At 45.5% G+C, this 25,343-nt stretch overlaps 1 protein-coding gene across 1 annotated transcript in view; it reads right to left on the bottom strand.

Moving 5' to 3' along the window:
* The window catches only part of HMCN1 (hemicentin 1), a 688,208-nt gene that overhangs the window by 246,629 nt on the left and 416,236 nt on the right, over nt 1–25,343 (bottom strand). Inside the window, 3 exon segments of the mRNA XM_029617466.1 lie at nt 10,642–10,738; nt 13,841–14,016; nt 23,481–23,604. Coding sequence (XP_029473326.1) covers nt 10,642–10,738; nt 13,841–14,016; nt 23,481–23,604 — 397 coding nt within the window.

Genomic DNA, 25,343 nt, shown 5'->3' on the forward strand with positions numbered 1-25,343 from the left:
GCTCCAAAAAGTGCTCATAATGATAAACAAATAGATATCATAAAAACATGTAATGAATAAAACATAACAATAATTACAAATACCAACAATTCATAGCATCAAATTATAAAATTAACCAACAGTATATCTATGAAAGACAATAAGATAAAATAACATATAGAATTTCCAGTGTATGCAAATTTATGCCATTCATATTCATTGTGGATATCCTGACAACCTGATTGGGTGTGGAGTCCTCAGGTTTGGGAAGCCCTGTTCTAGCTGGTCCAAATTTGACTGGCTAGATTTAGGACTGCTATTTGTGTGGCTAATGGAAAAAAGGGGTGTGGCTAGTCAAATTTCCCATTTACTTCAACGCAAATCCTGATTGAAGTTATGTAGAGTGTTAATCAGGCTAAGTAGAGAGTGCAGTATACAAATCTACTTTTCTTCAACTCTCAGTACTCCAAATGATACTCAATCTTCACAAGTGTCTACTGTGCTGTTTGTACCTGTGGGTGCATCTAAAACTGCCCTCCAAGCCATTCTCACCCCGAGTTTAAAGTCCACCCTATTATAGTACTATAAATAGCAACGTGACCCCACTTTGCTATATTGAGCCTTTATGGCAAAATAACCCTCGGGCCAATACAGTAAAGTCCAGGCCACTCTCCTGCCCAGTGCCCAAAGAAATTAGCACCTACCTTTGGGTAGGCGCTCATTTCTGAAATCAAAATGTGCGGCTTGGCTGCACATTTTGTTTTCTGAATCGCGCGGGAATACCTAATAGGACCATCAACATGCATTTGCATGTTGCGGGCGCTATTAGGTTCAGCGGATTGGACACGCGTTTTCGGCCCCTTACTGAATAAGGGGTAAGGGAAAACGCGCGTCCAGTACCTGTATCGGCCTGCCTGTTAGCTGTGATGAAGATTTTATCAGCTAACGCCCTAACAGGCCAAAAATGTCCATTCAAACTGGACACACTTTTTTTTTTTTTAAACATGCCCACAATCACTTCTCTGGGCGCTCGATGCAATAAGCAAATGAGCCTCCGCGTTAAAAAGGATGTGCTAGGGATAAATTGTGCGTCCCTAGTGTGTCCATGGCATCGAGCGCCCAGGAGACTTGGCTGTGTGCAGGTTAGGAAAATGGACGCTCATAAATCAAGCATCTCTTTTCCTAACCTGTCTACTTTAAAGACCTTTTTTTTTTAGCTGTTTTTGTGGTTCCTCCTGTTTAGTATCGTGAAATATTAAGTCAGAGGAACCACAGAAAAGGAGTATTTTCTGCTTTTCTGTGCATGACTTGGGGCTCCTCAAAACGTATCGCCAGCTCCAGGACTGGCATTCAGTTTTGTGTGTAAAAATGTGCACGTCCAGCCCAGTTATGCTTTACATCAGATGTATTAGCTAACAGCCTCATCAATACGCTTTTACATGTCATGGGCGTTATTAGCTACACGCTGGTTTGGATGCACTAATCCTGGTATTGCATCGGACCTAAGTCATCCAAAATGTGTGTACAACCGCACGTTCAGCGGCACCCGATATTGCATTGGCCTGTTAGTTAGTCAGTTAAACCCTTTGAAAAGCCACCTCCTCTGGATTCCATGTTTGGTCAGGAGCAGTGTTATAAAATGGGTTGAATTAACGCACAAGCATTTGGCATAAGAAATAGTCTGATGTGACAGAATATTACAGAACCTTTGAGATCATCAAGCACAACCAACTGCAGAGAAAGTCTTCACGATGTTTACGGATATCACAGTGTGCTTGCGGTGCAAAAGAAGAAAATGCAAATTTAACCAAATATGTCTGCAAGAGAAGCTTTCGACCACAGTTTAAAAGTAGCAGCTTTCAAATCAAAATCTGATAAAACCCAATAGGACATATTTTACCAACATAATAGGGCACTGGGGATGGAGTGGATGTTTTTACCACTGTTACAGTCTGGTTTTGTCCTGTGTCAGCAACACTCAGGAATGGTGACAATCACAATACTTTGTCCTCAAACCCACTCATGTAATAATTTCTGCCAATTACATTCTGTTATCCAAGCGATGTAACATGTTGAGCTTAGATAGGTGCAAATATATGTATCAAAAGCACAAAAGAACAAAAAAAAAATAAAAATGTGAAAACGGGATATTTTGCCCTTGCAAGAATATTTGTGGAAATGTCTATTTCTGCAAGTAGTCTATGGGTACACGATCAATCAAACTGATTGACAGGTGATATAAGGATGACAGCAGCCAATCACCGTTTACTTCTGGTCTAAGCCCCACCCACCCCCACCCCCCACAGCAGTGAATAGGGGTGTAGCCATGCCCATCCTGCCTCCTCCCGCCCTCGACCCCGCCCAGGCCATGCCCCTACACCCCCAGATCTTGCCTATGATCCCTACAATAGAAGTGAATGGAGAGGCCCCTCCTACACCCCTACCCCAAACTGACCCACCTATGATGTCACTGGTGGCCCCACTCACACCTCGCCCCAAGCCACACCCCTATGATGTCATGGGTATGACATTACAGAAGTCCACCACCTCACCACACCCCAGAATAAAATATGGATTTATTCCGACATTACACGTACTACACAAGAGAGGAGAAAGAAATTTATCTCAATGAGATCAGAAGCATTAGTGATTTGTAACAAGTTCACATTCCGATACCCTTGCAAATGTGTTGTAAATTTTCAAACTTCTAGATATGTTTCTATGATCCATTACAGTTGCGGACCTTTTTAGACTCACACCCTAAGTGAATGGTACCTATGCAGATAGGCATGTGTTCGTAGCTACCTCAGAAGTCCTCCAGATTTCTTTTTTATTGTTACCTTTGATAAACCGCACAAGTTTTCCTAAGGCTCCTTCTCCCAATTTTTCCTTGTAAATTATGGAAAAGGCTTTATTTATTTATTCGCAGATTTTTCTATACCGACATTCATTTAGTGAAAAACATCACATCGGTTTACATTCAACAAGAAAGATAGCAATGGTGTTTTACAAGTGCAATTGATGAGAAAACAAGATGATATTAAACGAACTAGCAATTAAGGTACTCAAGGGTATTAAATAAACTAATATTGTAGTAATCCAAGGGTATGATAGTTATAGTAATTAAGGATATTAAACATACAAATAATCAAAGGAGGTTAAGTAAACAGTCAGTTAGCTGGGAGAGATAGCAAAATAGTCAATTAGCTGAGAGAGATAGTTAAGCAGGAGGAAAAGGCAAGGTAACAAAGCAAGAGATAATTATAAGATAGAGATGGAAAATGATGTAATGCAGTTAATGGAAATGTATGCCTTTCCATTTCTTAAGCATAAGTGTAAATGTGTTTAAATATTGAAAATTAATAAAAATAAAAATAAATGAATAAATAAATAAATAAATAGGGGAGGTATCTGGGCAGGAAGACACAAAATATCATGTATATCGCATGAAATACGCATTAGAGCACGAACGCGGCTTGATGCATTACCCAGATACTTAGCTGGCTATGTTTGAATATGGCTACTGAAATAGTGTCCAAGGTTTTATTTTGGAACACAGCTTTCTGATATTTTTTATTAGAATTAACAATGATTCCCACAGTTCAATGCTGGCAACAAATTTACTGTGTTATGCTTTTGCCAAACAATCTCTTCCACATGCCTCTTCTGTTTCCCCCGATGCCTTTTCCTTCTTCTCCATCACAGTTGGAAGAAAGGCTTGGATCTGGTGCCATGAGCATTAATTTGCAATGAGCCAAGGATTTGTTTATTCCTATTTTAAATCCCCTCCCAATTCACTCAACCTAGTCATTGTAGCAACAGCTCTCATTCAAAGGCCTTGCACCAGAGCTCTTAATACAGAATCTTGCAATCATGGACCTTACAACGGACCACTAGGTGGCACTGTTGCATGATGACCAATTCCTTTTAGGGAAGTTCTATCATTTGAAATGGAATTGGAAATGCCAATATTTCCTATTTCTTTTCAATTTCAAAATGAAGCAAAAGAAAAATGAACAAAATTGTGTTCAATTTTTTAACCACTGCCATGGCCACATTATATAAGAAAAGCCTGAGTCTCAGTCCTACTCCCACTCGGTCGCTGCTCACTGAAACTGCTTTGGAAAAGGCCCATGAGCACCAGGATTCCTCCCGACCTCCCCCACCCTAGGCCTTACCCCATTCATGGGTCTGCTAGTCCCTGGTTTTTCCGGGGACAGGAGCAATCCCCAGTCACTCCTGCCCTGCTGCTCCTGCTTTCTAATATAGGTGATGATCAACCCATGGCAGGTGCCATTATATTGTATGGCAGAATCTGCTGTACCAGATAATGGCCCCTGCTTCAGGTTGACTGATGGTTATTTTATAAAGTCCGAGCAGACAGGGCAGGAGTGACTGGGGATCAGCCCTGCCCCTGAAAGTCCCAGGGACTGGCAGACCCTTGATGTCGTAAGGACTGAGATGGGGTAAGAGGAGGCAGAGGCGTGTTGAGGGCCAGGAAGTGATTTTGTTGGGGGGGAGGAAGGAGATACTTTGTTTAATTTAGTTTTTCGGGTAAATGAAACCAAACAAAACAGAACAAAGAAGAAACAAAATGAAAGGAAAAATGTTTAATGTGCGCACTCCCAACTCCTTCCCCCAAGGGGCTGTGTGCGCACTGCTGTAGCATCCCCAGCTCCAGCCAACCTAGGGAGCGGAAGACCTGAACTGGGAATGAAACCCAAGCCTCTCATGAAGCGACTCGCCAGGGGTTGAGACGTTATCGGGCATCCCCTTTTCCTTGATGGTAAGCAGAGATGGCACTAAGGTGCGCTCAGATAGATGAAGTCTGGGGACCAGATTCTGAAAGGTGCCAGAGATAATCTAACAGACTCGATGTGGGGCAAGAAAAGGGATCCAAGCTCTTTTGTGTACACCAGAAGGTAAATCTCTTCCATTTAGAGTGGTAGGATTTCCGGGTGGAAGGCTTCCGTGAAGCTACTAGGACTTGAGATACTTCAACCACTCAACCTTTCAAGTGACGTATCATCCTTTTAACATCCAGGCTGTCAGAGAGAAGGCCTGGAGGTTCAGGTGGTGTAACTTGCCGTGATACTGTGTTATGAGGTTGGGCGACGTGCCCAGGCGAATGGGGTCCTGGACAGAAAGGTTGCGAAGTATGGGAAACCAAATTTGGTACGGCCAGTACTGGCTATGAGAATCATTAAGCTCCGGTCCTGTTGTAGCTTCACGAGAGTCTTGCTTATTAGCGGAATCGGAGGATATGTATAAAGCAGGCTTTTGTTCCAGGGACGGGCAAAGGCATCCCTGGCTGGTGCATGCCGGTCCCTGTGCAGGGAGCAGAAGTTTTCCACTTTGTGGTTCTGACTGGACGCAAAGAGGTTGATGGTCAGATGACCCCACCAGTGGAAGACTCTGCTTGCGACCAAGGGATACAGAGACCATTCATGGGGCTGGAAACGTCGGCTGAGGCGGTCCGGCAGCACATTCTTTGTGCCCACTAGATAAGTGGCTCACAGAAGAATGGAATGCGACAGGGCCCAAGCCTAAATCTGCGCTGCCTCCTGGCAAAGCAGATAAGAGCCCATGCCCCCTGTTTGTTCAGGTACCACATTGCAACTTGGTTGTTTGTTTGAATCAGGACAACTTTGTTGGAGAGGTAATCCTGAAATGCAGAAAGGGCGAACTGCATCGCTTGAAGCTCCAGAAAGTTGATTTGATGGGCCGCTTCAGCTTTTGGCCAAGTTCCTTGAGTTTGAAGGCCTTGGACATGGGCTCCCCAACTTAGGTTGGAGGCATTCGTAGTTAAAGTCACCTGAGGAGCCAGTTGTTGGAAAGGAAGATCCACTTGTAAGTTGGCTTTGTGTGTCTACTAGGCAAGGGACAGACGAAGCTGGCTGGTTATGTGTACCATGGACGACAGCGGCTGAGTAGCTTGTCGCCACTAGGATTTCAGAGTCCATTGGGTCACTCTCATGGCAAGATGTGCCAAAGGGGTGACATGGACTGTTGATGCTATATGGCCGAGCAACCTTAGTAGCTGGCCAGCTGAGGATCTTTTTCGACGGCGGATAAAGCTGGCAAGGTTGGACAGCGTAATCGGATAAGAATGCTCTGGACAGTGTCGTATATTCTGGAAAGCGTCATATCTAAGTCTGCTCCTATAAAGGCCGAAGGGCAGTACCTGGTACTGGAAGTGCCGGAGGCTGACTAGGAATCGAAGGAATTTGCGGCGAGATGGAGTGAGCGAGATGTGTGTGTATGCATCTTGAAGATCCAGAAAGCAAAGCCAATCTCCTCTTTGCAGAAGAGGAAGTAGAGAGCCCAAGGTTACCATCCTGAACTTTTCCTTCTGTAGATACTTGTTTAAGGCATGCAGGTCCAGGATTGGATGAATGCCTCCTGACTTTTTTGGAAAGAGGAAATACCGGGAATAGAACCCCTGCCCCTGATGGGAGAGGGGCATCGGTTCTATCACCTGGGTTTTCAGGAGGGTTGAAACCTCCTCCCCCAGAAGAGAGGAGTGGTCGGATGATCCCCACGTCGGCCGAGGTGGGGAGTCTGCTGGTACAGTCAGGAAGTTGAGGTGGTAACCTTGAGTCAGTACAGCAAGTACCCACTGATCTGAAGTGATCGTGTGCCATATGTTGGTGAAGTGGCACAACCAACCAATCACCGACGGGTACAGACGGTAGAGGAGGTTGGCTTATGCTCTCCAGCAAGGAGTCAAAATCCAGCAGCTGGGCCCGGTGGAGGAGCTGGCTGAGTTTTCTGAGGCCCGGAGAAGAGGCGACCTCGAGTAGCAGGAGGATAATATCTCCGTGGCTTGAAGGATGGCTGCTTAGAGTCTCTTCGGAATGTCCTTTTAGAGGTGGACGGAAAATCAGAAGGCATCGACGAAAGCTGGCATAGCGTCTCGTGGTGGTCTTTGAGCTGTGTTACAGTCTCCTGGATTTTGTCCCTGAACAGATTATCTCCAGCGCAGGGCAGGTCAGCCAACCGGTCCTGTACTTCTGGTCTTAAGTCAGAGGACTTCAGCCAGGCCCATCTTCGTACACTAATCCCCGCTGTGGACACCCTAGAAGCAGTGTCAAAAATGTCATAGGCAGCACAGACCTCATGCTTGCCAGCATCTAGACCCTTCTGAGCCAGGGTATTGAGTTGATCCTAAAGCTGGTCGGGTAAAGACTCAGAAAATTCTTGGATCTTTTTAAATAGGTCCCTGTTATACTGGGTCATGTATAACTGGTAGGAAGCAATGTGAGAAATAAGCATTGAGCCATGAAAACATGACGGCCAAATGCATCCAGGGACCTCTGTTCTTTCCCTGGAGGTATGGAAGAATGAGGCTTAGAACGTCGTGCCTTTTTTTGGGCTGATTTTACAACCACAGAATGGTAATCCAGCTGTGGTTTTTGGAAACCAGGGGAGGTCTGTACCAAGTAGGTGGCATCTGTTTTTCAATTCACCGGTGGTACAGATCTCGATGCTCCCAATTCCTCTTCAACAAGGCCAGGAGGACTTCATGAATGGGTATGGACACGATCTCCTTGGGTGCATCTATGAATTGGAGCACATCCAGCATCTTGTGTCTGGAGTCTTCTTCAGCCTGAAGTTGGAATGGTATGGCTTCAGACATTTCCTTTATAAAATTAATAAAGGACAGTTCCTCTGGAGGAGAATGTCTTCTCTCATCAGGGGGAGATGGCTCTGAAGGTAGATCATCAGAACCCTGGGAAGAATCATCGGTCCAAGGATCATAAGGCTGATCACCTTGTCCCCTAGGATCTCCAGAGGGAAGTAATGGTGCTATTCCTGAAGGATCAGGTCTAGGCGTTGATGGCATTGGAGGAGGCACCGACAGCATCGATGGAGGCACCGATTGAGGACAATGCGGCATCGATGGTATCTGTGACATCGATGGGTGAGTCGGTGGCAAGATCCCAGATGGCCCAGGCATAGGTTCCAGACTCGGTGCTTCCTCACTGTCCGATGACAAAGGAATCTGGGTGGAAGGCATTGGACATACCGGTATCCTCGGTTCCACCAGTGGAAGGGCACTGCTCAACGCATCCAACCTGCCGAGTAGCAGTGCGAGCTCAGAGGGAATTGGGTCGGCGACTGGAGCTGGCATCGGTGCCAGGGTCGATGGAGGCTGGAATCCCTGCAGTGCCTTTCCGATGGCCTCTTGGATCATCCGATCCAATTACTCACGGAAGACTAGAGCATGGAACCCCAGCTCCGGAATAGGAGGCAGCACTGGCATAGCTGGAGGGTCTACCGGTGAAAGTGGAGTCGTGGATCCCTGCACCAATGAAGGTGGGTAACGCCTCGGTGACCCAGTCACAGAGGATGGGGCCTTCCCTGGATGGGATTTCTTTGTGGGTGGCTCTATCGATGCCAATGCCGAGGGCTTGCCAGGATCAGCGGACTGAGCCTTCCAATGGCGGTGTCAATGCTTTTCACGATGTTCTCCTCGGTCCTTCTCTGGAGCCGAAGAGGAAGAAGTCGATGCCTTCAGAGTAATTGGTGCCGGGTGGACAGCACTAGTGTCTCACTGCTGGCGAGAGGTCGATGGCACCGGCTCAGACAATGTCGAAGCGCTTGATGGAGTGGGTGGCTTTGCCTGAAAAAGAAACTCCATCTTCTCTGAGTAGGTCTTATGGCCCTTCGGTGTCATTTGGGCACATTTGGTGCAAGTTATGATGTTGTGGTCTGACCCCAAACACAACACACGAACCCTATGCGGGTCTGTGATGGAAATTGTCCGAACAATCAGGGCACCGACGGAAACCCGAAGCTATGGTTTAGACAAAACTTTAGCCATGGTGCGGTCGATGGCCAGTAGGTCCTGAAGGGAAAACTCGATGGGAATCGACCGCAAATGAGGGTAAAGCCTTAATTTAGGACCACGGACTACGGAATCGATGGGGTAAAATGTTATTGAAATTTTAGAAAGTTCCTTGAGGAAAATTCCTGTCAGGAATCTCTAGAGAGCTCCTTAACCCACGTGGCTACTGCTGTGTGGAAAAAAAGAGACTGAAGGGGGACCCCTGCTGGATGCAGGGTTAGTGCCATGCTGGGCATGCCCAGTAAGTGCCAGTCAAAGTTCTAGAAACTTTGACAAAAGTGTTCCGTGATTGGGCTCCATCCTGATGATGTCGCCCATATGTGAGAACTACCATCCAGCTTAGCCTGTGAGAATCTCCTATCTTATGTGCAAAGGTAAGAGCTTGAGGAAGATAACTTCCTCATGATGATTGATAGCCCCATCAATCTTTTCTAATATATTTCTGCTGATCATTTTTTATATCCATTCCAGAGAGATCTTTGGAAAATGACTGATCCCCAAAAACAGAGGTCAATCAGGTAAGGATGTACTATGAGAAACTGTTGCGACCGTCGCTGCCTGATGTCTCCACTTTGCCCTCCTTACCTCCTTGGCGATTCCCTCTTGCTCAAGTGGAAGGTTGGCTGCCGCGGTGTCTTTCTGCCAACTCCCTCCGGTGTCCCTGGAGCGGCTCGATGCTGCAATCCACCATGATTCACAAGGGCCTAAGGGCGCATGCGCGACACGGCCCCGACTGATGTACCAGCAGTGGCGTGAACCTCAGGGGTGTCCCCCTGAGATGACGTCATCTGTTCCGGATATATAAGGTCTCTGAAAATGCTAACTAATCGAGTTAGCAAGGGTTATTCTACCTAAGCTACTCTGCCTCCTCAGACTTACCAGGGGTACCTGCTCCTCGGGGGCCTCACGCTCTGTTTTTCAGGTCACAGTCTGGAACCGGTACTCACTCCTCGAGGGCCCATGTTCCCGGACTGGTTGCTGAATACCTCTTCTGCCTGGAAGTCATCGCTGTCTACTACACCAGTGAGTTATCTTCTCTCTCTCAGAGCTTTCCCGGAACCAGGTACTCACTCCTCGAGGGCCTAACTCATTCCAACACCTGGACTACTTCTATGAGACTATTGTGTGAGTGTTTCTATCAAGGTTCGGTACCGGAACTCTGCATACCCTGCCTACTCACTATATTTAGTTTCTCTACAGCCCAGCCATCCCGGGATCGCTGTTCCAGTGTCTGAGGGACTTCAGCCCAGCCGAGCACTTCCAGCTCACTACTGCCATCTCTGGTGGTTCACTATACAGTTTAGTAAAAGAACTAGTGTGTGTCTGTCTCCAAACTCTGAGCCTGACCGGTGGTCCCTCTCGGGATCTTCCCCTGGGGGCGTGGTCACCTGCCACCGGCCCAAGGATCCACCCACAATTACCACAAATAATAACAGAAACTTAATTTACCAGAGTTAAGAATTGTTATATATACAACTCATATAACATTTGCTCTACTTTTATTTATGTTCTAAAGCAGAAAAACCTCAGAGGTTTTGGGAGAAATATACCTGCTCTTTAAAAATATCTTTTGACTAGGAAAACCAGTTTAAATCAAACATCTTGCTTCCATTGGGTCTAAGAGACACACGGAGATAAAGTGACTTGCCTGTTTTGCCACAGGGAGAGTGCGGAAGACCTTTTATGATGCACAGTCTAATGTTCTCACTACTAAGTCATGCTTCCTGTTTGTAGTTTGATGCCAACAATAAATATTTTCATGTTATCAGATAATTCTCCTACTTTGTTTAGTGCAGAGTATTACCACTTACCCCAGACGTTGACATTGTAATTTTTCTCAGTTTTTCCAGCAACATTTGTGGCTTCACAGGTATAGCGTCCGGTATCTTGAATCTGAGCTCCCTCAATCTGAGAGGAATAAAGTCCATGTCACAGCATAAAAGATACAAGCATTTTCAGATAGAGGTGAAATGGCAGATTCAGATTAAAATTCAAGCCAGCTCCAACACTTAACTTAGGAACATAACAGAGAGGATGCCAGAAGGTAAGGACCAATGGGCCCATCCATTCTGCCCAATCTAAGCTGCTCCTGGGCAGAAGGACAGAGGCACTCACTATGATTTAAAAGTTCTGCATCACCATCAGCTCTATGAGAAAATGAATACCGAAAGCTGCGGGAGCAGAGATGTGCACATCCTGCGCTGGTTAGAAGTTTTGCTTTCCTTATCTCATTCTCATAGATTTTTTTCCCCTTTTTCAGAGCAATGAAGGGAAGAAAAACTATGGTCAATGAGGGCATGACTTGCCTTTAGGCAGTGTAAAATGCTGATGGAATTCTCCGGTGCCTGCCCAACACTACACTTGTTACCATTCATGAAAGTCATTCCTGGACAGGCCAACGCTTTGTGAAGACACAAGTATAGCAAATATTACCAATGTCTCCACGTATGGATGGTATCTGTCAGGAATAAAAAGGCATTCTGTATACAGAAAACATTTTATACATTTTTTAATTAAGATGGGTCACAGAAAGAAAAAAAGCAAGGCTGTTTTGATTCCAGATGAAGATTCCTTATGGAAACCAAACATATTCACCTTTGTTCTTTTCATGATATGTCTCGTTATATTTTTGGGGTATTTTTTAATATGGAGCAAAGACCGAAAAGATTTGGGGTAACCCTTAACCCCTTCCCAGAACAAACAGGGTAATGATAGTATAATGTTCTATTCTTCTGAACCCATAAAGGTTTTCTGCCCCATCTACCTCAATGATATAAGTGAAAGAGAGATGTAAACCGTACATCTAGAAACAGAGCCACTACTCAAAAGGACGGCAAAAAAAAATAAAAATTGAGCAATATGTAAACACTATGAGAATGCCAAACACTTCATTTGCCAAACCCAGAACACATTGCGATCAATGCATCCATCTGTCACCAGGCTAATTCTTTAACACTTATCTAAAGTCCCCAACACTTCTGGGGGATAATTTTAAACCTGCCCACAGATTTTCCACTAATCATCAAAGTGAAAGCATGTGCATAATTCCCCTTGGAAAATGATGCCACACATTTATATCTGCGAACCTACACGCACGCATTTCAGCAAAGAGCTCTGGTTGCCATGCTAGTCCACTTGGATATTCAGAATTAAGGGTCAACCAAAAAGTTGAAGGTGATATCATTTTACTGAACGAATTAGACATATCTGTGACCAGCTTTCCAGAATCATCCTCTCCATCGAGTCAATGAAGGAAGAACCCGTTCACACTGTGTAACCAGTTATTGTGCAAAGACAACAGCATCGGAAGGGTCAACGTCCAAAGCCGCTCCCCCTAGTACAACAGTAACTGCGGGTAACTACGCTATTTCTCCACCGGCCCGAGGAAGAGTGGGTAACTCTTGAAAGCTGGTCACAGATGCACTAAGTTAGTCCAATACAAAGGGATTGCCTACAACTTGTTTGTTGACATTAATTCTAGGCCTACGTCAGAAAATTCAAAAGTATGAGCCAACCCTTCTCCCCGCTACAGGCAAAAGCATCCATGGAGGAGACCTACGCAGGTCTTTTACCTGCATATCAGGTGGGAAAGTTTCCAGAAGCCCCTTTCTGTGGGTAAACCACAGATTTATGCACAGAAATGGCTTTGAGAAGGACCCTCCCGATGCCGTCGATATTGCAGAATAACTGCTGCTGGGCAAATTTTCACACAAAAATAGGAAATCTTGCTCTTTTGCCCGCCTGTAACATTTTAAGCCAAAGCCTGTAACTCAGAGGAGCATGCATGCTTTTTCTCAGTGCATGCTTTTCATAGCAGCTATCACCCATTTCAGACAGACACTAAATTACAGAGATGCCTCACATTAAAAAAAAAACATTTTGAATGGTCTAACAGGCAAACGTTTTCCCATATGAAGCACAAAATAGGTCAGACATCAGCTGCTGAGCCCCGCAGTATACAGCCAGCCTACAGAGAGAAACTAAAGTGCCTGCTGCACCTTCCAAATTACAGCAGCTTGGACATCAGAAAAAAAGAGGGGGTTTTTGCTTGCTAAAGTTTTATTTGGCGCCATTGCTTTGGGTTACAGGCACTTTAATTCCCGCAGCTTTAGTCCGGCTGTCCTAAAGGTACAGGACCCGCTGTTGGTTGGTATAAGCAGGGCTGGCAGCCTGTGAAGCTGACCTCTGACACCTTTTGTGCTTGTTTATGTAAGAAGGTTTGGCTCTTAGACCGTGCAAGGTTTTGTATTGACAATATTACTACATTTTATTTTACTCTTTCTTGTCATTCCTTTCAACAATAAATTGGCGCAGTGTGATTGGTATGTCAGTTCATTTGAATGTGTAGAAAGAAAGGTTATCAAATAAAAACAAAAAAGCTATGTATCTGGTGACACCCTTTTATTGGACTAAATCTCTTAGCAAAGAAATCTATGATGTTAGTCCAATAAAAGGTAGATATTTTGTTTTTAATAATTAACCTTTATTTCTGTGCCGCTTAGTGTGTGTCCACGACTGATGACAGACTTCTGAATGATAAACGCTCTGACTGAAAGCTTGTCAGGCAGATTTTGCTGTGTTCTGTGCACTAAGCATTTGGGCTTAAAACGAGCAGGTACATATTTTGCATCTTTGTTATGTGATCACACTGCTGCCAGACCTGGGAGAAGAGGTGGGCACACAACATGTACACTCAGGGTGCAGCACATTTAGAAATAAACAAAAACATTAGAGCAAGAAAAGTGGTATTGGAGTCACTACTGAATTTGCAGTTGTGCATTGAGTTTAACAACTTGTGTGCTTTATTTCGCTTCTGCATTAAAAATAAACAAATGTTTTGAGAGGCAAAATTGCGTCGTGTATACTTTCACCTGGGGGGGAGGAAAGTGATCTTCAAATCTTGCCTTAGGGTGCAAAATGCACCCTGGTTCTTTTTGGCGCTTTCTACATTTACAGGTAGACAAGAACAGCAAGATTTCCAGTTTGTCCTCTCTAATCTCCAGTCCTTACCTTCAGCTGTGTTCCTCCCTCGGAGATAGTCAGGCCTGCTTTCTGCAACAGTGGCCTGCCGTCCTTCAGCCAGGTGAGGGTGGGCGGTGGAACGGCATTGGTCTGGCACTGCAATACCACAGTATGGCTGATGAGGACAGAGACATTCTGTTCTTCTCCCATGATATTTGGTGGAACTAAAATAATTTAATGAAAAACACATTCCTTCTAAAAAAAAAAAAATTAATGCATAGGAATAATGGAACAATAGCTTTTAGTTCATTCTAGGTGGCAAAACATTTTTCAGATATAATCAGAGAAAGAAGGGAGGCCAGAAGTGGTATAGTGAAATTGAAAGATGAGGAGCAATGGATGGAGAGAGATGAAAAAATGGCCGAAATATTAAACAAATACTTCAGTTTGGTGTTCACTAAAGAAGATCCTGGAGAAGGACCATTGCTGGTTAACAAGGCTGTACCTGGGGATGGAATAGACCCAACTCCATTTACAGAAGAGAATGTATGGGAAAAGCTAAGCAAACTAAAAGTGGACAAGGCCATGGGACTGGATGAGGTTCATCCCAGGATACTGAGGGAGCTCAGAGATGTGCTGGTGGGTCCCCTGCATGACCTGTTCAATTGATCCCTGGTAATGGGGGTGGTGCCACAAGATTGGAGAAGAGCAGTGGTAATCCCACTTCACAAGAGTGGAAGTAGAGAGGAGGCTGGAAACTACAGGTTGGATAGCCTCACCTTGGTGGTGGGAAAATTAATGGGGAGACTGCTGAAGGAAAGGATAGTGAACTGTGTACAATCCGTTGGGTTGCTGGACCCGAAGCAGCATGGATTCACCAGGGGAAGGTCCTGTCAGACAAATTTGATTGTTTTTTTGACTGGTGACTTTAGAATTGGATCGAGGAAGAATGCTTGATATGATAATACTTGTATTTCAGCAAATCGTTTGATACGGTCCCACATAGGTGTGGCATTCAAGCAGTCAAGGACTTGGACACAGCCAGAGGAATCACACTCAGACTCTGCTGTAACTTCAGCGTGTTTATTTACAGTGTCACACTCAATACAATCAGGATTGGCAAACACAGTGGCAAACACAAAGTCTACTCTCTAGTCTCAATTAACCAGGCACTTCCCAGAAGTCTACCTGTTTTCCACAGTAACTCTTAGGCATTTCCCAGAAGTCAACCCACCTTCACAGATCCTTAGGCACTTCCCAGATGTCTGCCGACCCTCTCTGAGAGAGAAGCCTAGAGCTCCCACTCTCAGACAGGACCTGGAGCTCCTGATTCCCGATCCATGGGGCCCATCCTCTCCCAGCTGGCTCAGTAACTTATCCTCCCCTGTAGTGGGCACACCCTTCAAACACCTCCCCCCTGGCAGGGTACCACCCATAGCCATTCTCCCTCTAGGGGATTTAAAAGGGACCACGCTCCCAGTCTGGTCCTGCACATGCTCACAAGGGGACACTAGGAGTTCTGCCTCACAGGGGGGTAGTGAATAAAATGAGAAGATTGGTAGTGAGCACCAAGATGGTGATGTGGATTATAAACTGGTTGACTGTTAGGAGATAGCATGTAGTGATAAGTGGAACCTACTCTGAAGAGAGAACCATGTTAAGTGGCATGCCACAGGGATCAATTTTGGAATCAGTTCTGTTCAATATCTTTGCGAGCGACATTGCGGAAGGCATAGAAGGTAAAATTTGTTTATTTGCGGATGATACTAAGATCTGCAACAGAATGGACATGCCTGAAGGAGTAGAGAGAATGAAAAGTAAAATAAGAAAGATGGAAGAGTGGTCGAAGATTTGGCAGCTGGGATTCAATGCCAAGAAGTGCATCTGGGATGTGGTAATGCAAAAGAGCTGTATTTGATGGAGGGTGAAAGACTGATGTGCACAGACCAAGAGAGGGATCTTGGGGTAATAGTATCTGGTGATCTGAAGATGGCAAAGCAGTGTGACAAGGAGATAGCTAAAGCCAGAAGAATGATAGGCTGCATAGAGAGCGAAATAACCAGTAAGAAAAATGAAGTGTTAATGCCCTTATACAGGTCCTTGGTGAGGCCTCATCTAGAGTACTGTATTCTATTCTGGAGCCTATATCTCAAAAAGGATAAAGATAGGATGGAGGCAGGACACAGAAGGGCAATCAAAATGGTGTGAGATCTACATTGGAAAATTTATGAGGAGAGGCTGAAGGACCTAAATATGTATACCCTGGAAGAGAGGAGGTGCAGGGGAGATATGATACAGACCTTCCCATACCTAAAAGGTTTTAATGATACATGAACTTCAAATCTTTTTCACTGAAAAGAAACAATAGAACTAGGGGTCAGAAAATGAAACTCCAGGGGCGATGCCTCAGAACCAACGTCAGGAAATATTTCTTCATGGAGAGGATGATGATGCCTGGGATGCCCTTCTAGTGGAGGTGGTGAAGACAGAAACAGTCAACCACCTTGGATCTTTAAAGGCTAGAGGGCAAAGATGAAGAAAAGCGTGCATGGGAGTAACTTGCTGGGACAGCATTTACTTCCCTTAGCAGAAGGCATGGATATTACTACTCTTAACCAATAAACCTTAATGCTTTTAATGTAACTGCAACATTGCTCCCTGCTTAGATGGCAAGGGGAAAAGAGGAATTGGATTTAAACAACCACCAAGGGCCCCAGCTTCTACGATCTGAGGTACTGATACCTAGACATAAGGAGAAAAGCACAGGACTGCTTCTACGGCCAAGTGCATAAGCAAAGCATGTCAAGCAAGCAGCATTGTCTGAAATTTCAAGAAAGCTAATCACCCAGTAAAAAAATGTTGCTAGCAAACATTTTTATGGGTTATCATAAGGTTTGGGGTTAACTGCACGGAATAGCAGTTTGTGCCCTTAAGAGAAATATGGACGTGACCTGCACAGAGTGGCAGTTACTACCTTAAGAAGCTTGTTGGGCAGACTGGATGGTCCTTTTCTGATGTCATTACTATGTTAATTTTGGAGTAAACCCTGCATAGTAATTGGAGATTCCATAACCTCGATTCGCAGCTTTGACAACTCTGAGTAGAGATTCTATTTTATAATCACAACTGTCTGAAAGCCGCTCTAGCTCCATCTTGTAATTTAAAGCAGCCTAGAGATTTCACTGAGGAGCGATAGGATTTCTTTGGTAGCGCCAGCTAGAGTACACTGCTTCAAAGAGGTCACGAAAACTGATGCAGGCACCAGGCTCCCTTGGGTCTTCCCTTGCACAGGAGGCACTGAACAGAACAGCTGATTTCACAGTTTGGAAAGAATCTACTCAACTGGCTGGTCTCAAAGGATCAGAAATAGAGTAAATGCAATGAATGTGTTTATCTTAGCTTCTTTGTAGAATTCAGAAAAAAAAAAAAGCCTGTGGTTTCATGACCGTGGAACCAAAAAACTGGATACAGATGCATTAAAACAGTTATTCATCTTCAAGACTTTTTTTTTCCTGACAGCTAAATGCGCTGAGCTGAATTCAAAACTTGGTCTTCCAACTCTGAGCAGAGAGAGAGAATCAAAAGCAAGGGAGCATCACTTTCTAAAAGTCACCCCAGAAATGGATCCAACTTGATGAAAGAATTCATAACCTGTTTGAATAGAAATAGCACAGAAATTCCCAAACATGACAATGTCCAGCAGTTTCGAAGATTGTCCAGGTATCCACGTCAGATGCAGCTGCAGAATTCCAGCAGTTACGTGGGCCCAAAAGAGAAGATTCCTTGCTGGTCGGAAGGTGTGAGCTCCAGTTCTATTCGCTTAAAGTTGGAAATCTTAAGCTCAACAAAGATACCTCGACATCATCTAAGAGGCATTTTCACAAGTAAAGTGGTATTTCCGCCATGGAAATGGGCTTTGTCATAACTGCCCACTCTCTCTGCTCATCATAGTGGGTCCGCAGAGCCGAGACCCGTGCACGTGCAGCGAGAGGAGGCGTTCTGGGCGGGCTGAGCACGGATGCGTGGAATTTCTCCGGGTCCTTGCCTGCACTTTTTCCAACCCGGTTTTCGAAAGGGAACCATTTCTCCTTTGAAAATCTGCTGTAAATCCTGGGGGGGGGGGGAATGTACCTGCAGACCGGATACTTCCGCGTAGTTTGAAAGTTGCCTTCTCAATACGACCAAAGCTAAATGGAGAAACGATCTATGGAGGGCGGTGGCGGAAGCCATTAAGGTAGGGAAATAGTGACTTGCCTGCTAGCGTAAATTGCTCATTTGAGTATTACCCTCCCGCAACATGGCTCGAAGTACACGCAGTGTTCCACGTGCAGCTGCATCTCGAGGGGGCATTCCCGGGGGAGTGTTTAGGTCAGGACAGGAAAATAACGCCATGGGTTGCATTATGAATCTCCACGCATTATTTTCCATGAAAAAAAAAAAGGGACCCATACAAAAAAAGCAAATGCAAACATCTGCAGGCACATTGTACCCATGGTTCATTTCAAAGATGCATGCTTTCTCTTCAAAAACTGTTACAGAGCTTGCGGGTAAAAGGTACCCACGAGCTCTCTCTATTTACATAAAGCATGTTGATCTTCGATGCTGAAAACTGACCCTTTACAGCTCTACAGTTCAGATGACCTTTTTTTACTTTGGAAAATAAAATTTGTTTTCAGTTAGCATCAAATTCATAATCCATGGCGAATCCACAGCAACTCAACAACTGACAACTTGCTGCATGACAAAAGCCCAAATCTTGCCGTAGGGAGCATTTTCCACTAATGCATCTGCTGGGCAGGTTTTATACATTATATTCTTCCCTTGGCAACGCGGTGCCTTAATGAGCATAGCAGGAATGTGCTCTTCAGCTGATAATGCTAGAGGTACAGCTGCGTTCAGGTTGTTTATCGCCATGAAGATGGTAAGATCAATTGGCAAGTCAGAAACTACCTGGCTCAGGTAGTTTCTGCCTTCCATAAACGTGCAGCACTGCTGCAATATCACCATGTGGAAAGATCCCAACTCTTGGTCAGAGTTCCAGTAACACCAATGAAGATTCCAGTATCCCCTCTATGAGGAAGGGTGAGGCGGCCGCTTCAGTTGGCAGAATTTTGAGGTGGCAAAAAAAATGCCCCTCTCAGAATGCCTCATCCTGCCTGCCCCTGCCGTGGCTGCCAACCCAGGCTGGTGGCAGCAGAAAAGAGGAGAGTCGCTGCCACCGGAGTCCAGGCCGGTGGCATGGAGGAGGGATGCTGCTGCCGCCAACACCGGAGGCCAGGACCGGCGAAGTGGAGAGGGAGGAGGGACAGAGGGTGGAGCAAGAGGGGGCAGGGCAATGGGGGCGCCATCTTGTCCCTTGCCTCGGCCAGCAGGATTGCCTTGAGCCGCCCCTGCCCGCTGTATCTTAGACTGGTCTTGTGTCGAGGACCCTGAAAGGAAGATGTAGAGCACCTTTTAAAAATGTCCTTCCCTCTGGAGTCCTTTCTGCATCCGTGCATCTGGTGACTGTGAGCAATTCAGTTTTCCAAATCAGAAGTCGGGAAGGGGTCAGACCTGGAAAGTGGAATTTTCTGGTCATTTGTAGTGCTAGCGGGCAGCCCATGTGTGCGTGGACTCTGCAGCCAGCTGGAGTGGTCCTGGAAGTGCTCATGAGTCTGGTACAACATTCCCAGAAAAAAAGAGCTTCAGTGTGATAGTGTGTGCTGCTATCATTTTTCTTTTTCTATCAAGAAAGGGTTTGATGGGATTTCTTGCCCTCTTTTTCCTATCACTGTTTACATAGAACCTTTTTGGGTTCTTTGCCATCTATTGCAACATTTCTTTCACAGATCATTTCAGCTTGTCTGATTACTTTCTCGGATGCCCTGTGACATGTGCTGCAGTCTCTCTCTGTCACATCCCTCTCATTGTCATATACTCCCCTTTCTCAGATCATTTTTTCTTGATCTCATGATTAGCATTGATGGGAATGAGCAGGTTTTCCTTATATTTGTTTTCCCATTGGTTTGAATATTTCTTGGCAACTTTGCAAAATCTTTTTAAATAGTTCCCTTTCTCCTTCAATATTTTTTCCAGTGAATTCTGCATCTCAGCGTCCTGTAGCCAGAATTTTTTTTTTTTAAACATTTTATATTAGGTTTGCCTTTTGCATTATTACTGCTTTTGACAACATGCATAGAGAAATTGTTGAGAGTAGGTGAATGTTACGGGAGCGCTAGGGAGTGATCCCGCTTTTGGGAAGAGTGGTGTGCCCTTGGACCACAATGCGACCACAGAGAGGAGCTCTGTGGAAGCACAGAGGTAGGTGAGACGTATCCCAGGACAGGCAGAAGACCAGGGACTCAGACCTCCGCCGGACCTGATGGATCAGTAGAGACCCAACAATGCAATGCTGGTCTCTGGGGTAGCCCTCTGGCCATTCGATAGCCCTTTCAGACCTGCCGTACGGGAACGGCAAATGCGCCAGGACAGACAGAGGTCAAGGGCAGATGATGGAACTGGAACAAGATGAGACTTGACAATTAGACGATACTTGAAGACAAGGACTTCTGGATAAGGATGAGGCAAGGCTGAAAAGGAGAAGAACATCAGGGACACTGATGAAGACACTTGCTGAGTGGAAAGATGACAGAGTTAAAACTCAGTATGAAGGTATCCAGCCATAACTCATAGCAGCATCCATCCTGAACTGAGGCTTCGGGGACCTGGTGTAATCAGCGCAGGCCAACCTGAAGAAGCGACGGCTTCAGACCCAACACGGAGAACAAATCAGAAAATCAACCGAAGTTGAAGAGGACGGTCCACTAGGATGTAAATCCAGAACCAGGATATCCGAGAGGAAGGCTACCCTGCCAAGGGAGCCAAAGAGTCTGAAGGCTCCTTGACGTAGGAGCCAAGAGGGTCTGAATGCTTGACAGCGAAAAGATCTGAAGACGAGGATGTCAAAAGGATTCTGAAGACAAAGACAACTTGACACAAAGATGTCTGGCACGTCATGACATCTGGACTTCAACCCTCAAGACACTCAGTCAAGAGCATCCAGGAGGTGTCAAGTGAACTGGAGAACAAGACATCTGAGACATCTGGACTTCGGACCCCCAGGTCACCCAGCCAAAGGCATCGAGGAGGCTCCGAGAGGCAGAACTATAGGATGACTGACTTCAGGAAGGACAGGATATTGGAAGATGAGGACTTCAGGAAGATCTGAAGGTGAAGACATCAGTAGGGTCGGACGATGAAGACATCTGAAGACAAGGACTTAGGATCCAGCAAGAGACCAAACATGGAACGAAGATAAGATGAAGGATCAGGAACCACAAACGAATTCCCATGAAGAACAGAGTGCCTTGAAGAAACGGAGCTGGACATCAGGAACTCCTGGACTGAAGAGCTGGAATGGAGGATCCAGGAGCAGTCTGACTCCATGACTGACTCCTTGCGAAGGCAAAGAGGAACTGAAGGCTGAGCCCTTTTGTAGGGCTGAAGAGTAACACCCAGGATAACATCACTAGGAGGAGCCAAGGGACTGGCCCTTTAAATCCAGGGAGGAGGTGCGGCCTCACACCTAAAGAGGTAGGAGGCAGGACCCTGGAGAGCGGCCATGCTGCAGAGGAAGGAGAAAGCATGCCTGAGGCATCGGAAGTGGCTCCTGCCGCTAAAGAGAAGCTGGGAGCGGCTCCAGCCGCTTAAGAACACCGGTGGCGGCCTCCGGGCCGCAAAGAGGAGCTCCAGGCGGCCTCCCAGCCGCAAGAAGAAGAGGCATCGGCAGCTCCCACCGCGAAGGCAGGATGATGGCGGTGGCCTCTGCCGCATGAAGACGGCGTCAGCAGCCTCCTGGCCACGTAGAGGCACGGCCCACCATGCAGGAGCAACAGTGGGCGGTCTCCAGACCGCAGGGCACGGCATCGGGGCGCTGGCTAGCTGGCGGCGGAAAACGATGAGAGACTGCAGGATGACTATGTAACCAAGACCCCATATATACAGGGAAAGCACATGCGCATATATTAGACACATGGTAAGAGGCAAGGGTTGAATTAGCATGAGTATGAGCATTGATGTGCTACAAGACAGCTGGAAGAGCAAACTGTTGGGCATATTGAAACCTGGTCCCATGGATGTCAGTGAGTCAAACCTTTCTGTAAGGATCAGGTTGCACTGCCTCCTGCACTCCTCAATCATTTTTAAGTGCCTCTTTATTCGACTGTCCTGCAGAGTGTGCAAGATATTCAGGAAACAATTTTTAAGTCAGGCCACCCCGGCAGCAAGTCTGCAGGTTCTGTGCATCCGCGCACTTTCTGCAAATGGTCACAGGGAAAGCCCGCCCAGACTCTCCTTTTCAGAATTGCCCGGCGGGTACCACTGGTCCACGAACATTGCATGTTACTGTGTGCGGGCTAAAGGTTTGACTGGGAAATAGCACGCATACACTTGAAAATGCAAGCTACGCTATTTCCTAATCCCACTCATAGCACAGCCCCCGTAATCAGACTACAAATGCACATGCGGTGAACTTTTCACTGGGTTAAGGGCGGGTGCGTTTTTCTAGGTAAATTTTGTATTTATCTAGGTAAATGGTTCTTGATGTATCTGGACAGTCTATCTCCACCAACCTGCCGCTGGCTGAGCAAAGGCTCAGGCAGATCAGCACCAGCCCTTATCAGCTAAGCCCAGGGAACCTGCAATTTACATGTATATCCAGGCAGCGTCTGCTTTAGCACACGTTTTACTGACTTTAGGATGGGAGAATAATTCTAACAAGCTAGCCAAATGTATTCAATGAAAAGGTATTGCCCATAACTCCAGGTTAGAAAGACAACTATCAATACTATTCACCATTTCTAAACTGCTACCAGGCATACACAGCACTGTACAGACAGACATAAGAGAGACGCCTTGCTCCATGGAGCTTACAATCTAATCAAGACAAACAAGAGACTGTGGAAAGTGAATTTATTATAGAGAACAAGTTAGGCATTAAATGCAATCACAAACAGGTGAGTTTCTAGAGTGGATTTGAACGTGGCCATAATGTACTGTCTCAGGGAGTCTATCCCAGGCAGACGGTTGAGATGGGAATTGGCAGTGGAGGAGAAGGGCGCAGATAAGAGCGCCTTGCTAGAAGAAAGGAGCTCAGGAGATAGGGTGTAGGGAGAGAGAAGTGAAGACATATTAATGAGGCGCTGCAGAGTGAATGTATTTCTAGAGGAGCAAGAGATAGTGGAAATGTATGCAGAAGCAGACAGGAAGCCAGTGCAGGGACTGGAGAAGAGGAGTTACATAGTCATAGCAATGCTGAAGACAGATAAGCTGTGCAGCTGAAGATGGAATAAACTGCAATGGAGAACGACAGCTCAGGGGGAGGCCACGATCAGTAAGCTGCAGTAGTAAGATACCGGGTGAGCATTTTGGTAGCATGCTTAGAAAGGAAGGGACAAATTTTAGTGATGAGGAAGAAACAACATGCTTTAGCAATATTTTGGATATGTGTGGAGAATAAGAAGCATCAAAGAAGATTGCAAGGTTACCGGCCAAAGGAACCCGGGGGATGAGAGCATCATTCACAGAAAAAGAGCGAAAAAGGAAAGATAAGAAGCACGACTTGATATTTATGGCCCATAAAACGTATCATTAGCAATTGTGGAGAAACTGATAAAAATTCACAATAGTGAAAATACCAAATGCTTCTCACCATAAACTCTGAGGTCGATATCCCTTTGTTTCTCTCCTGCAGCATTCACTGCCACACATGTGTATCTTCCCGTGTCACTGATCTGTGCACTTGTCAGTACAAGCACCCGACCTCCAAACAGGACCTGTGGAGGCAGAACATATAACCACATTAGCCCTGCACTGTGATTCTGAGCTAGGAGCAGACGTCCTGTAAGAGCTGTCCAGCAACTCGGTCATGGTACTGATCTCTTCTCTTTTGCAGCATCGAGGTGACGTGCTTAGGCCCTGAGTGGGAAGGAGGGAAAGAGGATCACTCTCGTCTTCTGATCATTGGGATCGGCTGGCTGTTCCAAATTAACTGATAACTGTTAGAATTTAGAGTAAATATGTGAGAATTTGAGCTGTAATTTCAGACTTTTTTTAAGCTATATTGCTCAGAATTTATCTTTGCACTACCTGCATCTGCAAGTACACTGATTTCTGGACAGATTTCCTCCATCCCGGCCCTACCTCCTGCTGTTAGAAAGAGATGAATCCTGTCTGGGGGCAGGAATTTCCGGTGAGCCTGAATTGTGGCTGCCTGGCCCTTACCTTGAGCGTCATCCATACATGAGGACTGCTCAGTACACTTCCTCCAACCTCTTCCTGACATTCTTGACATCATGACGCTGACCAGCAAAATAATCCTTGCTGTCACGTCTGGCATTTTTGGAATAATTGACTCATTAATTTGAAGGATGAGGGAAACAGTGCCAGGAAATGTTTGTGGGGCAGCAGAATTTAAAAACTCTTTGTGGAAACTTTGATGTAGGCCCAACAGATTAAAGACAGAAATTTCCAAACTTAGGGCCTAGCTAGAAAAGGTTGAACTAATTCAGGGGCCATTTTATTTAGTACAGCTGAAACAGAGGCCTTCAACGAGGGTGGTAATCTATCTCAGACTATGCATCAGAAACCCTCCCTACTTTCTGCTCCTCTAGAACAATTTTAACGTACCCTCATGGTGCAGAAGCAGCCAGGGTGGGCACCCATTAAAACCAATGACCTGGAAAGAGAGACTCAAAGAAGAAATACATTCTGACAAGGGATTTCATAGCAGTGGGTACCTCGGTGGGGAATAAGCACGGGGACACTATTCCTGGTGGATAGGCAAGCTGCAGAAATGTGAACGGGGTGAGACCTTTAATAGGCGACTAAACCTGTAACCTTATTTATTTAGTAAAATGTGCCAGACCCTCCTTCCCAGGTGGTGTTCAATAATAAAAAGAGAATGCAGACAGCAATTTTCCCTCTCCCACCTGACAAAGTACATTCATTCTTTCCCAAACCCATCTCATACCCTAATCCCCATCCCACATAAACACACATCTCATCCCAAATCCACCTCACCCCAGCTCTGTCTATAAAAAGATGCAAGACTTTCCTCACACACACTCCACACAATAAGCCTAAAAATACACAATTTGTCAGCCCAAAACAACGGAATCTCTTAACCCCAAACCCCTCCCCCCATACCTTCCAGTCCAATCCAATCATCATCACCTCAGCTCTCCTATCAATAGTAACAGCCAAGTCTGGCCAACCAACTTCAGCCAGCTGAAGAAGTCTGGCCAAATAATTAGGCTTTCACTATCTTCCTAAACGTCAGGTGGTTATTTCAGTCCTGATCTGCAAAGTATTTTTATTTTATTTATTTAAAAACTTTTCTATACCGTCGCTAAGTTATATACCATCTCAACGGTTTACAAATAGGCACATAGACTAAGGTAAGTAAATGTAGGATATCTTACATTCTAACAGGTGCCAATAAAGTTCGGTTTCAATTTCATAAATAAAATCATTATTTGAGTAATGTTGGTCAAGTCCAGATATATTATTGAGT

The sequence above is a fragment of the Rhinatrema bivittatum genome, chromosome 10 (genome assembly GCF_901001135.1).
Source record: "Rhinatrema bivittatum chromosome 10, aRhiBiv1.1, whole genome shotgun sequence".
NCBI classification, from domain to species: Eukaryota; Metazoa; Chordata; class Amphibia; order Gymnophiona; family Rhinatrematidae; genus Rhinatrema; species Rhinatrema bivittatum.